This window comes from Lynx canadensis, chromosome C2, assembly GCF_007474595.2.
Source record: "Lynx canadensis isolate LIC74 chromosome C2, mLynCan4.pri.v2, whole genome shotgun sequence".
Taxonomy (NCBI): domain Eukaryota; kingdom Metazoa; phylum Chordata; class Mammalia; order Carnivora; family Felidae; genus Lynx; species Lynx canadensis.
This window is the reverse complement of record NC_044311.2, coordinates 26,571,645-26,586,479: the sequence shown is the minus strand read 5'-3', so window position 1 is coordinate 26,586,479 and position 14,835 is coordinate 26,571,645. Positions and strand designations below refer to the sequence as shown.

General features: G+C 39.6%; 1 protein-coding gene across 1 annotated transcript in view; it reads right to left on the bottom strand.

Moving 5' to 3' along the window:
• Positions 1–604: 604 nt before the first annotated feature.
• The window catches only part of COL6A5 (collagen type VI alpha 5 chain), a 93,672-nt gene continuing 79,441 nt past the window's right edge, over positions 605–14,835 (bottom strand). The window contains exons 37-40 of the mRNA XM_032594669.1: positions 12,925–13,611; positions 11,480–11,576; positions 10,483–10,727; positions 605–1,440 (exon numbers count right to left, since the gene is read on the bottom strand). Coding sequence (XP_032450560.1) covers positions 1,421–1,440; positions 10,483–10,727; positions 11,480–11,576; positions 12,925–13,611 — 1,049 coding nt within the window. The 3' untranslated portion in view covers positions 605–1,420. The remainder of the gene's footprint in view (positions 1,441–10,482; positions 10,728–11,479; positions 11,577–12,924; positions 13,612–14,835) is intronic.

Below are 14,835 nucleotides of genomic sequence, written 5' to 3'. Positions count from 1 at the left end.
GACAGCTGAGTCAGAGGATATGTGCATCAGCAACCTAACTAGATACTGCCAACCTGCTGTTCAAAGGTGGGACCATCTACTCTTCCATCAGCAGAGTGGGAGCTCTTCTGGCTTCACATTCTTGAGAACCCACGTTACTTTCAGCTTGAGGGATCTGATGCATTCCTCCCGCATGCGTCTATAGACACACGCACAGATCAGGATTCTTAGGGAAAAGCAGAACTTTAGTTTACCGAAGAGTCGAGTTTGCTTTAGAACTTCCCAGAGACCAATGTGTGGCTACTTTAAAATTTTCGGCAGCCTAGAATTGGTTGGATTGTTTGAAAATTATTCAACGACAAGAGTACTGTTAAGGAAAATTATGTGGGAAAAGTACAAAATTGCCAATGGGATCACCCTATTAGCATAGTTACTTTTAAAATATACAAAATATACTCACTTGGCAATTACTAGTTGCCTTGATCAAACTGAAAGATTTAAAAAATGAATTCACTACTGGCTTATTTTACATTATATATACATTTTCCAAATATGTCTAATCCTGTACTGCTCTTCCAATGGGTCTGAGTTAGCCTACAGGTAAATAAAAAAGAACAGAACAAGCTTCCGGATCAGACTTGCTTTTATTTTAGAACTTGTCTCTTGCTCCATTGTAATTCCCAAGAACAGCTCCGATCATATAGAATATTCATGCATTTCCCAATTGTTTTTCCCAGCAAAAATCAGTACATACAAAGCAAAGCATGCTAAAATGTAAAACAAATGATCACAGCACGAAACAACCACTCACAAAATTAGCCTCATCTCACTTTTTTTCTTTCTCACGAGTTCCATTCTTTTCTTTTTCTTTCTCACGAATTCCATTCTTTTCTAAATGTTCTGGTAAGGAGCAGGCTTTGACTACGGTGGTAGCAGCCTGCCAGGTAGGTTTTACAGGGCGCTCAGGTCATGAGGGTGGCACGAAATCGGAAGCATGGACGTGGGTTTCTAGTTCTATGAAGAGAGAGAAGACACTCCTAGTAAATTCTAACTCTGCTTTTTACTCAGCAGTCCAACTTGAGATGCAGACGTGATGAAAATGAAAGTCTTTAGGCAGATAGAGCGTCAGAAGTGCTGCCCAAACCGTACAAGAGCTGTCAAAGAAAAACTTCAGTTAACTCTTCCTGGTCGGTTGTCCCCATTCGTGGAGGAAATGAAGTCATTCCTAGTTTCTCTCAGTTCTGCTCGTTGATGTCTTCACTCCGAAAAGTCTCCCTCTCAGATTCGAAACAGAACAAGTTTAGCACGTCATTAGCTGATTGGTTTCATGAGAAATTCCTGCCGCTCACCATTCTCCTTCCAGCAGATGATTTACAGTTTCTAGTTAGCACCACGTGGAATCACACATTGCCAGTGGAGCCGTCTTCCTTTCCTGCTCTGATCATCTTGGGGCCTCACCATCTGCAAAACATAAAAATATGAATTCGCTCTTAATGTCAGTGGATTTGTTTAAAATGTTCCTCTCGACTCTTCTTTTGCCACATATGAAATGAGCACACGTTGTTTTGCCATTCTCGGTAGTCAAAATAAAAGGGCAATGTGATAATGGATACAAATGAGCAACATATAAGTAGAACTATACATAGGCTTCCTCCTAGGAAAATGCTGGTGCGTTCATCATCTGAAACGCCACACTCAGCACATTCAGTGGCTGGTATCATGGATTCAGGGCTAGAAGGAATGTGCAGAGCTAGGACTCTGCCCAGAATCCTTCTGATCTTTTTTAGCATTGACTTGGAGGACAACATTCCTTCCCCTCCCATCCCTCTTTCCCCCTCCTTCCCGACCACCCCCATGTGAGCTTTTGCTTCCAGCATCTTAGGAGGGCTGCTGTCCAGCCACTGGAATGGCTTTAAGCACATGCAGCATGAGTGCCTTGGAGCTTAAAGCCCTTCCCAAGACAACCCTTGGCCAGTCAATGATCCAGGAGGGAGTAAGAAAGCCCAACTTCTTTGTTTCAGGTCAGGATGCTCTGCAGCATTACCTCAACATGCCGGGGCGCCTGCAAAGACCAAGTGCTCTACGGTACTTGGCCCGAGATGACACCCTTGTTTGTCTCCCACTCTTTCCCTGCCTGCTTCCTCCATTCCCTTTCCGCTTCTCCTGTCAGTGAGTGCTATCTCAATAAATCACATGCATGCCAATCCTCACCCCGGGGTCAGCTCCGGGGAACCTGGCCCAAGGCAGGATATGAGAGATGATCCCACCTACTTGTCTTCACACACTTGCTTACACACCCGCCTCAAAGGAAAACAATCATGTACTCTTGCCTTGCATATTTTAAAGTTAACATCTAATTATTTTTTCATTAGGATTTGAGGTATTAGAAAAGGATGTGTAATTTGTGACATATCATAAAAACTGATATTTAAAAATAAAACTGCCACATTTTTCTTTTAACTTACCATATAGACTCTAAATATCACAGTGATTCGATAGCACCATTATCTATTTAAAATACAGGTAAACATGTTCACAGTTAAAAGTCAGATATTATGTAGTGTTTACTTTTCTCCTTAAACGTGTATTTCCATTGCACTTCCCCCATAGAATTTCATTTAACTGTAACATATTTATATGCTTTAAAACCTTTTATTGTCTGCCTAACAATAATCCTCTGCAGCAAAAAAATATATTTAAATGCACATTTTTCATTTTATATGGCTATAAGCTTCTATGTGTTAACATTTTTTTTCTCATGGATTACCATCACAACTTATCAAAACAGCATATATATTCAGATTTTGGTAATTTTATCATAAAAAAAGTAAAAATTTTATTGGACATGCGTTTCTTATTGAGAGGCATAGTTTTTCCCTATCATTTTTACTCACTGCTACTACAATTTATTGTCAGAGTGAGGCAACGTCTAATATTAATTCTATTAATATTTACTATTGTAGACTTAAGCACTGATAAATAGTTTACACAGATGGGTTTTGAAGGAGTTTTATTAGAGCAATAGCAAATAGTTCTTTGAATTGTTTCTGAGTTATGTGTCCAAAATGACCCCATCGTCTTTCAAGAGGTTTTACAAAGGAATGTTACCCAGTCACTGAATGGCGTTTTCTCACTTCTGGAAAATGTACCCCAAAACGCTTCACTAAACTCATCAAATGGCTATTAATAATACCAGTTACTCCTTCATTTATGGGTATGGTGTTTAACTTGAGAAACTAAAATATGGCTGGAAAATTCGAATATTGTTAAATTCAGCACACTTGCCATGTATCCTATTACTGTATTTTTTGATAAAATAATAATATTTATTATAATCTGTTTTATATATTTTTTCTTCAGAATTTTGAAGCTCCAACTTAGCTCATTCACTTTATGGGACATATCCCCAGATAGCCTAATTGGCAGAAGTGGTCCTTACAGTAAAACCAATCAACACCTCATTGTGTGATGATGTCTTATTTATGATTCCATTCATAGGTAAATGATTAAGGCTATGATTTTTTTGGCCTAATGAAACAATGCTTGCTCTCCATCAATATTTCATGTATAGACGCTTTGCTTTGTTCTCACAGATTTCTCACTTAGAAGCGATGCATCTTTTGGGGCCCCTGGGTGGCTCAGTGAGTTAAGCTTCCGACTTGGAGTTCAGGTCATGATATCGCAGTTTGTGAGTTTGAGCCCCGGGTCGGGCTCTGTGCTGACAGCTTGGAGCCTGGAGCCTGCTTCTGATTCTGTGTCTCCCTCTCTCTCTCTGCCCCTCCCTTGCTCACGCTCTACGCGTCTCTCTCAAAAATAAATAAACATTAAAAAAATAATAAATAAATAAATAAATAAATGAAAGAAGAGATGCATCTTCTGCCAAGATTTGGGAAATGGAAGAGGCCAGATTACTAAATGAAACTTATCATCACTCTTACCATCCTCCATTTAGAGTATACCTGAATTCAGAACGTCTGAACATGACTTCACATACCTCTTTTCTAGCAACACGCATTTTCCTTAACAGAAACACATACAAGATGGGAAAGACATCAAGCCTTATGTGGCTTCAAGGAAGCCTATAGATCCAGTATTTTGACTCCTCGTTTGACACCCACCCCCTATCCCATGCCTCCCTAGCAGGGTTTACATCTGGGCAAAGCACATAATCAGATTCAGAATGGCTGAGAAAGGGGCCCCTGGCTGGCTCAGTCAGAAGAACATGTGACTCTTGATCTTGGGGTTGTGAGTTTGAGTCCGACACTGGGTGTAGAGATTACTTAAAAATAAAATCTTTAAAAAGAATGGTTGAGAAATATGCCATTTCTTGTGTGAGGTGTGTGTGTGTGTGGGGGGGTGGTATTTGTAAAGGGAGGCAGGAAAGGAGACCCTCCATGATTCCTCAGATAGAGACATTCTCAGTAGACAGAGTCCTTTAAGAGTAGTTCTCAGAAACCCATGCACTGGGAAGTCTTTGTGTGACCCCAGGAGCCCCCAGTATGAAAAACACTGGCCTTGACCAAGCTCCTTATACACAAATAAGAAAGCTGAAGACCAAGGCAATCTGGTGACCATTTGAGATCGCAAAGCTAGCTGGTGACAGAACCAAAATTAGCATCTGGGTCACCTCATTCCCAGTCTGACATTTGTTCCACCATGACCATCAACTCTAATGCGATTTGTCATCATCACTGTCATTATCATCATCATCAATATCTTAAATAATAGCTAATATGTGTTAAGCTTTCACTCCATACAAAGTGCTGTTCGAAGCACTTTACATTCATATAGCGATCACATTAGCCTATGATGTATGCTCTATTATTATGTCCATTTTACAGAAAGGGAAATGGAAGCTCAGAGAGACAGAATAATGTGCCTAAGATTACATGACTAGTAATTGTAGAAATAGGAGTAAAATCCATGTCCCAATTCAATGATCCCTGGATTCACTCTTTCAACTACTATTTCCCAAAGTGGTTTCTATAAAATATTAGCCCAAAAAGATGCTGTTACAAGATTTTGTGGTCATAGTGGTTTGACTGTAGCCCCTCTCTCAGAATCACAATGAAGATGAAACCATTAAAGGCACTGAGAAGTCCTGCAAAAATGATACCTACTTATCAACGTTTTATAGGAAAATTATTTTTTCCTAATTACCTATTAATGTCTAGTGAGAAGACTCCCATTAAAGAAGACTAATTTAGGCTCAATATCTGTAACAGTAGGTCAATGGTTCTCAAATTCTAGCCTGCATTAGAATCATCTGGAGGGCCCCAACTCCAGAGTTTCTGATTCAACAGGCCCATGGTGGGATTCAAGGATCTGCATTCCCAATGACTTCCTAGATGATGCTGACGTTGCTGGTCATTGCTGGACATTGATATTAGAAAAATAAAGACTAAGAAACAAGCCCTAAATTGGCATAATGGGAAAAGGAATACAGTTACACTTTTTAAAATCCACATTAAAATCTTGTGAATGACTACCCTACGACCCAGCAATTGCACTAGCAGGTATTCATCGAAGGAATACAGGTGTGCTGTTTCGAAGGGGCACATGCACCCCAATGTTTATAGCAGTGCTATTGACAATAGCCAAAGTATGGAAAGAGCCCAAATGTCCATCGACGGATGAATGGATAAAGAAGATGTGGTGTGTGTGTGTGTGTGTGTGTGTATGAGGAACTTAAGAGACAAAACAGATGAACATAAGGGAAGGGAAGCAAAAATGATATAAAAACAGGGAGGGGGACAAAACAGAAGAAACTCTTAAATATAGAGAACACACAGTTGTTGGAGGGGTTGTGGGAGGGATGGGCTAAATGGGTAAGGGATAGGGGCATTAAGGAATCTACTCCTGAAATCATTGTTGCACCATATGCTAATGAACTTGGATGTAAATTAAACAATATATAAATTAAAACATAAATTAAAAATAAAGTAAAATAAAATCTTGCAAATGTACACTATAATGAGCAAAAAAAAATCTGTGCATTAAGTACATGGGCAAAATAAAACATCAGAAACAAAATGGGCATGAAAAGAAAAGCCCACTCTCTTTGGGAAAACAAAGATAAGCATAGCAAAGATAAGCATATAAAGGGTGATTCCTCTTCACAGTGGATTTTTATTTTTAATTGTCCAACATATTGTCAGACTTAGATCATTCATGCAGGGATAATACTAGCTGATTATGTGCCAAGCACAGTGTGTATTCTGACCTTCATATGTATCATCTTCAACCTTTCAACAACCCAAATAAATATTTTATTATCTTTCTTTCGTGGATTAACTTTAAGGTGAACTTGTGTTCTATAAACATAATTGTAGAGTATAAATCTTTGTGACAAAATGGTATGGACTAGGTACTGTGAATATTCTTTGGTAAAGACACTTTTAGATATCTATAGCTTCCGTTTTCTTCTCTGTAGAAAAGATACAGGACGACCCAGTGATTTCTAAAGTCATTCCAGTTTCAGATTCTAATCTTCCACGACCCAAGAAAGAAGCCAAACTGACACTGCCTGAAGAGACTCAGACTGATTTCTTGGAGCAGAGCTGGCCAAATGTTACCACATCAAGCTGTTGGCTAGAACTCGCTGAGCGAAATGAATAAAGACATCATCAACTTCTGGATGTAGGATATATAATTAAGTAGAAAAATGGAGAGAACTTCTGGAGGAAAGAAATTATGAAGAATACTAAACAAGAAAGTATTGGTAACGTTCACTTGATAATCCTTTTGAGTCTACCAACCTTATGATTTTCAATAGGAATCTCACCTCAAGATATCCAACAGGACTGAATCAAAGGAGATTTATTGCAGTGTTTTTCAAACTTGTATGCACATTGCAGTTGCCTTTGGAGCTTCAAAAAAATGGATGCCTTGTCTCACTCCCAGAGAAGATGATTTAAGTGATGTGGAATGTGGGCTGGACTATGGAATTGTCAACAAATACCTTGGTCATTATAATGCACAAACTTGGGCAATGCTGATTCATAGGGTTCTTTCCTATGATTACATTGTTAATTATATCCCCTACTGTGGACTGAACTGTGTCCCTCCAAATTCATTTGATGAAGGCCTACACCTTACATGACTGTATTGGGGACAGGGCCTTTAAGGTGGTGACTAAGGGTGAGTGCAGTCATAAGGATAGAGATGTGATCTGATAAAAATATCGCCCTTTGAAGAGGAAGTGACACCAGGTCTGTCTCTCCACCATGCGAAAACAAAGCAAGAAGGGGCCAGCCAGAAAGAGAGCTCTCATCAGGAATCAAATTGGCTGGTGCCCTGATCTTGGACTTCCCAGCCTCGAGAACCGTGAGAAAATAAATTATTGTTGTTTAAGCCCCCTAGTCTATAGCATTTGTCATGGCAGCCTGAGCTGCCTAAGACATCCCCTCTTACACTCACTCTATTTCGGATCTCATTCCTTCCTCCAGCGTTGGGAAAGCGTACTGAATCAGGAGCTGCCAGACCAGGGTCAAGTCCCAGGAAGTCACTAAACCTCTTTGAGCTTCAGTTTCTCCATCCAAGTATGGGGGGTATTAACTCCTGTCTCTTATACAGGGTTTTGGAGGGAACTCAATGGGACATGTATATGAAATTACCTTGTAGACAGTATGGCTCTGTACATGGGTGAGCTGTAGCTGGTACCTGCCACTTTCTCTCAACCAGCCTCCCTTTCAAATCCCCTCATTGATCTCCCTCTGGGTTTCCTCCTCAGCATGTTCTCTCAGCCATCTGGTCCCACTCATTTGACCTCACCTCCAATTCCCTGGTTCTCCCATCACTGCTCTCCTTCAGCCCATGTCTGCTAGCAACAAATCCTCCTACTTTTCCTTTATTTGAGAAGATCTTTATTTTGCCTTCATTCTGGAAGTCTATGTTCACTGGATAAAAAATTCTGTGTTCAGAGTTCTTTTACTTCAGTACATTAAAGAAAAGGATGTTTCACTGTCTTCTGCCTTCATGGTTTCTGATGAGAAATCTCTATCATTTGAAGAGTTGTTCTCTTTTTTGGTAACATGTAGATTTTCTCTAGCTGCTTCAAGATTTTCCTTATGTTTTGTTTTCAACAGTTAATTATGTGTCTTGAGTGGGTTTTTAAGTCTGTAAAGTTTTATATCTTTTACTAATTTGGGAATTTTTTGTCCATTATCTCCTCAAATATATTTTTTTCTGAATAAATCTAACTTTCATCTCTTTCTACTTCTAGAATGCCTGTGAAACAAATATTAGGCCTTTTGATATTGTTCTATAAGTCTTCAAGGCTCTGTTAATTTTAAAAACTCTCTTTCAGATTACATAATTAGTCTATCTTCAAGTTTACTGATTCCTTTCTTTGTCATCTTCCTTCTGCTTTGGAGCCCATTCAGTGAGCTTGTTTTTAAATTTCAGACACTGTATATATTTTTTACTTCTAAAATGTCCTTTTGGTTCCTTTTTTAGATTATTTCTATGTTTCTGCTGAGAATGTTATTTCTGTTCAAGTTGTTTGCCTTTACTTCATGGAGCATAGTTATCATAGCTGCTAATTTAATGGCTTTGTCTATTGGTTGTCTTTTCCTCTCAGAATCGTTTGCATCTCCTGGTCACTGTATGTTGCCTAATTTTGGATTTTGTCCCGAACACTTTAAATATTATGTTGTATAGACTTGAAGTATTGTTATAATTCTGTGCAGAATTAATTGTTTTTTTGTCAGTGGGCAATCAACTTGGTAGGTTCACAATGCAAGTGCTATCTCACCTTCTGTGGGCAGTGGTTCCAACCTCAGTTTAGTGCCCAAAGCCTTCACCATCCTATTCTGGGTCTTTCCATTCACACACAGCTTAGGTGAGAGCCCAGGGCTTATGCAGCTCCCATAATTAGAATTAGAGGATCCCCTTCTCCAATTATCTTGCCTCTGGGGCTACCCCCACATGCTGGCCAACAGGGCCTATCTTCCTAGTTCCTCTGCCCAGAAAAACAGGGTTTCTCTTTAATTTTAGCTAGCTAGCCTTTCACTCAGCTCTGACTTGTGCCCACTTCAGAGCAAAACCATGAGAAGAAAGGGGGGAAATGGGGATTTCTTCCATCAACTCTGACAAACGAGGGCCCTTTTTCCTAGTTCTTCTGCCCAGAAATATGGGGGTTCTACTGAGTTTTAGCCTCCTGCCCCACTGCCATCACACAGTTCCAGGACTGGGTCTGCCCTGAGCACAAAACCACAAAAGAAAACAGAAAAGAAAATGGTAAACTCATGCCCCTTCACAATATATCTTCTTTTTGTTACCTTTCAGAGATCTCAGGTGGTTAGTTTTTGTATTTTTTCCATAGTTTTCAGTTGTAGTCAGTGGGAGAGAGGGGCAGTATGGGCTTAGTCCATCTTGACTGGAACTAGATATTTCATTGTATTTATATTTGATTTTTCTTTTCTTACCTTTCTCTCCCCTTTCTATATTTTTCTGTATTTCTTCTACTCTCATCGCTCTTATTTTCCATCATTTTGCTGATTTTGTTCAATATCTATACATTAGCTATGTTTATAATTATACCCGTATCTAATACATATAATGTAGATGTATACATGAAGTATCCATTTGTACCGCATACATATATAGCATTGTGCATATATACTGCATACCTATATGGTATTTCGTTGCATAATCATACCAAAATTTATTTATCATATCTGCTGTTGGGCTACTACAAAGAGTGCTGTTATGAACATTCTAGTACATGACTTCTGGTGAATATATATTTTTCTGTTGTGCATATACGTGAGAGCAAAATTGCTGGTCATAGGATATATAAAGTTTCAGTTTTCACAGATACCAAAGAAGATTTATTTTAAAGTAATTTCCTATACAGTTTTGGTACACGGCAAAATAGCAGCTGAAAAGCTGCTCTAGAGCCTACTATAGCTTCCTGTTCGTCATCTCCCGTGTTTTCTTTAGCTGTAGGTCCAGAACCATCTCCTCACATAGCCTAAGAATCTGCCCTCAGCCTCCAAAGAGATCTCAGAACCACAACAGCCTTGTGCATTCTAGGCACCACGGGGGCTGGGGCTGAGCTAGAAGCCCACATCTCAGAGCAGGCAAGCCCAGGGTGCTATGGGAGATGGCAGACCCTCAAACATTAGAGGCTCATTGTATAGGTCCTCCCCACCCCTACTGTGCACAAGGATGTGGGGATCTGCTTGCCTACCAAGGACCTGTGTGGTCTTTGTTCTCACCCCTCCTGTCTCCATTCCCTGACCCGACACCAAGTATTTACATCGACTTCTAGTTCTGGTTTTGTCAACACCATTGACTCCTTTTTTTTCCTTTTTGCCTTTCTGGAGTTTTATCTGGTTGGCCTCCTCGTTTGGGGAACCCCCTGCAGCCCCAGATGATAGGGTCCTCTATCTTGTCATCTCCACCTGTCCCAGTGAGTTCTCCTTGCTCATTGTCCACTAGGGGAAAATCCAAACAAAGGTTCTTCAGGGTCTTCGATTCTATTGTACCCAAGGTTACCTTTTTTATCCTGTCGTTTACCATCTGCTAGAGCTGGCATTTCTTCTGCATGTGCCTCTTCCTTATCATTCATCATCAGTTCTCCAGTTGAAAAAAGCATGTATAACTTCTGGATCAAATCAGTAGTGGTCCCAGAACCATTACTAGGATTGTTCCCTAATACAAAGGAATGCTGCTCCTGGGAACCAAATTCATCAACCAGCTCACTGTTTCCTGTCTCTATTTCATACACCCCAGGAATAAGGCTGAGGTGACAGAGAAAAGAGATGAAAAACACATTAGCAAAGCCCCTTGCAGAATTAAATGTAAATACAGGCAGACATATAACAGCAATCAATTTTATGCATGTGATTAGAACAGTCCAAATGCAGTTTATGGATGAAATCTGACTCAGGGACAATTTTTTAATATTCCAAAGAGAAATCAGAATGTTGTGTCAGGGGTTTAGGACTCCAAAGCAATATTATTTTCATGACTGAATTTTTATTGAGTACTTAGGGTTGTACTTTGCAAAATCAAACTTAAAAGAACCCTTCCTACCAGTTTTCGTATGGGTTCTGTTTTTTGAATGGCGAATGTTTTTGTTGCTTTGAAATTTTTTCTTTTGTGTTTTTCTTCTGCTCTAAAATTGCTACAGCTAACCTTTGATATTATAAGTTGTCTGTTTTGACAGTACTCAATATTAGTGTGGTGTTATATAAGGTATTGATAAGAGCCTCTGCTTTTTTCATAAAAGCAACAGAAATGGAAACATGGTTCTTTCTAATATGGTTCACATTCTATGTGCTATGAACCCTAGATCTGTGCAGCCATCACAACCCAGGAGTATTTCAAACGCGTGCGCGCGCACACACACACGCACAAACACACACACACCCTGCTACGTCCGACAGCCAAACTTGCATCCTGAAAACTCAAACACCATTCATGTCAAGTTATTTTCATTAGGACTGTTTCCAGCTGTTTTATTACTCAAACTGTGATTTTGTCAACTCACAATACAGTGTTTCCTGAGCCAACGGTCTCTGGGTTGGGAGAGGTGATGTTAACACACTTGGCTATCAGATCTGCAGGGGGATATTTGTTGATGGCACCTGGAGAAAGAGTGGCTGGTTAATCTAAATTTTACCCTTCTGTATTCTATCGCCCAAAGTCAGTTCATCTTTTCTTGTGATGTTTTCAAGATCAAATTAATTTTATAAGGGACTCAGCAAAGTAGACACCCTTTGACATTGCAATGCCTCACTGGTAAAGTCAATGAGATACAGAAGTGATTCAGTAAAAAATTCTTAAGCTCTGTATGCCACAGGCTTGTGATGTGATTCAAGGATATTTCTCAACCCCTTCTAACATCTGTTTCTTTCCCTTTAACAGGAAGATCTCTCCAGAAGACACCTTGAGCTGTTGAAATGGTCTGCCCTATTTACCTTGGGGTTGGAAGAAGGCATCATTTTTTTTTATGCTACTATATATAAATCCTGAATTCCAAGATTCCTAAGGGTTACATGAGCCCTGTGGCTTCGCGAGTGGTGGAAAATCTGCATCTCTGTCATTTCCTGGTAAATTTGCAGGAGCTGCAGATAACTACTCAAGGTGGCCTCTGCCTCACCCCTAATCCCAACCCAGGCCAGGATTGGCTTGATGCTATAAGCTCTTGGGTATACTGCTATGCCCATGTCTAAAATTGCAACACATGGACAGAGGCTGGGGCAGTCACTGTCACTATAAAAAGACATCCTTAAGCCCCTGCCTGGCTATGCCTGAGCCAACTGTCTGGGACAGAGGCTCTAGAAGAGATTCCTTCCCATGGCTGAAAAGAATTAAAGTCATAGCCAAAGGTAATTTATAGTGAAAGATAGAACAGAAGTCCTTGGATTAGATGGAGGGTGGTGGTAGTGGGATATTATTGATTACACCAGTGTCCTTCCTTAAGGGTATAGGAGCTGAAATGTAGTTTAATGAACAGGAACACGGATGGCTCTGGGGTCAGAATGCCTGGGGCTGAGTCTAGAATTCACCAACTATTAAACTGTGAGCTTTTGAGCAATTTATTTAATGTCTCTGAACCTTACTTAGTATGCTCACATGTAAAATGGGGATACTAATACTTTCCTTTGAGGGCTGAACTGAGAATTAAATGATATAATCCATTTAAAGAATTTGGCACATAGTACCAAGTACATATTAAACAGATTAGGGTTAAGAGACACTTTTTTACCTATACGGGGATTTTTCTGGCTAAGACTTTGATAGTGCAGCAGTAGAGTTCAAGGTCAGTAAGACCTGATATTTTTCTCTGGTTTTCTCACCCCTACTCACACCTTAGACTCTACCACTCTCCACTGAAGTACGGAGTATATTACTATGTCAGCTGGTGGATTGTACACAGAGACATCAAATCCATTGCAAAAGCAATAGAAGAGAAAAGGTTTAATGACTTACGTCTGATTAAATGAACAAATGGCTTGACAAACTTGGTGATATAGTTCAAATCTGGCTTGTGGGTTCGGCCAAGCTGGACTAAGTGATGATCCAGTGGGTGGCTGGCTAATTCTTCTAATTCCTTGTCGTTGTATACAGAGCCAAAGGAAAACACAAATATGGAGTAGCCCTGACACTTGGCTCTCAGAGATACATTTCTTAAGACTTCCTTGTCTAAGGGGTTGGTTTCTCCAGCAGATATAACAAAGATAACTTTGTTTTTCCTCAGGTTGGGGGTTCCTACAAAGACATTGTCAATTGTCCACTGCAGGGCATGGCCGATAAAAACATCTCCATTGAGCTGTTGAAAAGAGTCTCGGAGATGATGTTTCATTTGGTATATACTGTTATAAGTAACCAAATCAAATTCCAGGTAGACAGGGCATTCTTCACTGTTGGGCATATAGCCTGGAGGAGAGTAGCTCAGGACTGCCACTCTGTCTCCTAACATGGAGGTCAGTGGGTCTGGGGCAATGTGAAAGTAATCAAGCACTGAGATTAGAAAAGTTTTCACTTCCTGAAACTCATTTCCTATTCTTTGGGAAGAATCTATGAGGAAAGCCACATCCATGTAATATTCTTGAAGAGAGGTATCTCCAGGTTCATAAGTAAGACCTGGTTCTTCTTTTCTGCCATGGTTTTCATGTCCTGCAATAGAATAGCTCAAGTCATTCTTTTTAGTAAAAGGCTAACCTTGGAGCTCCTAGCCAAGGATGGCCAATACACATCATGGGATTTTTGCCATGCTTCATTCCCACACCCATGGCAGACATCATTAATCAATTACAGTACTTGTTCTCAGATGCATTTTCCACACATTGCATGGGAAACCACTGGGCATTCAATAGGGGCCGTCATATGAAAAGAAATGTTTGCTAGCCCATCTCAGATCTCTGTCAAAAAGATCTTTGATCCTCTAGCTATTTTCATATGCAAGATGAGAAGCATATAACTATTTTTAGTGCACTCTACATGATCACAAAATTTGCACGAGATCTAATTATTACGCAGTGACCCTTAAACTATATATGTCAAAATCACATTTACTGATGTCACAAACACTTGGACCATTATATACATGTTCAAAATATGCGCCATAGTGTGATGTCATGAGAGCAAGTATAAATGCTGATTTTAGAATCCAAACTCTTTGTAAGACATTAAATACTCTAACATGTTGGTTAAGTGCCAGTCTACAGTTTATTGGCCCATGACAAAATAAGGAGCTCGCGCCATGTTGTAAGTCATCTAATTACTAAGTATACTGTTTGGTTCAGCCGACTCCTTCTTTTTTTTTTTTTTTTTTTTTTGTAGCAAGATTTTCTCAATGAAGAAACAGTGCCTTGATTTATATTCTGATGCTAATGTCTTATCTTGCTGCAGATCAGCACTTCAAGAAGCACTGACCTAAGCCTAAGGGATCATAAAACCACGTCTACAACCATGGGGATAGTGGCTGGTTGGTGAAGCCACAACAGGAAATCCCAGCTTAGAAAGACAGAAAGTAGGTAGCCAATATTCTTTTTACCATGAAAGAAGTGTGTCTATGAACCTAATCAAGCAAGAAGTAGATTTCTAACAGGCAAAAATTTATTGATCCCCATTTGTGCTCAACTGCATTATTAAAGCTTTATATTTATTACTTTATTTACTCCTCACAACAATCCTCGCAAATGAATCAATTAACCTGTATTAATGTCATAAAAACTTGATAATAGAAATAGAATGCAAAAACCACCATGATAGATAATGTTATTAACAGGGCAAAGGCTCCATTAGATGTTTATATGCTCAAATAACTGAATTGCTGGGGTAAGCTACACATTACCTTTTAATCTATTGTTGGATTTTTTTGACAAATAAAAATTATAC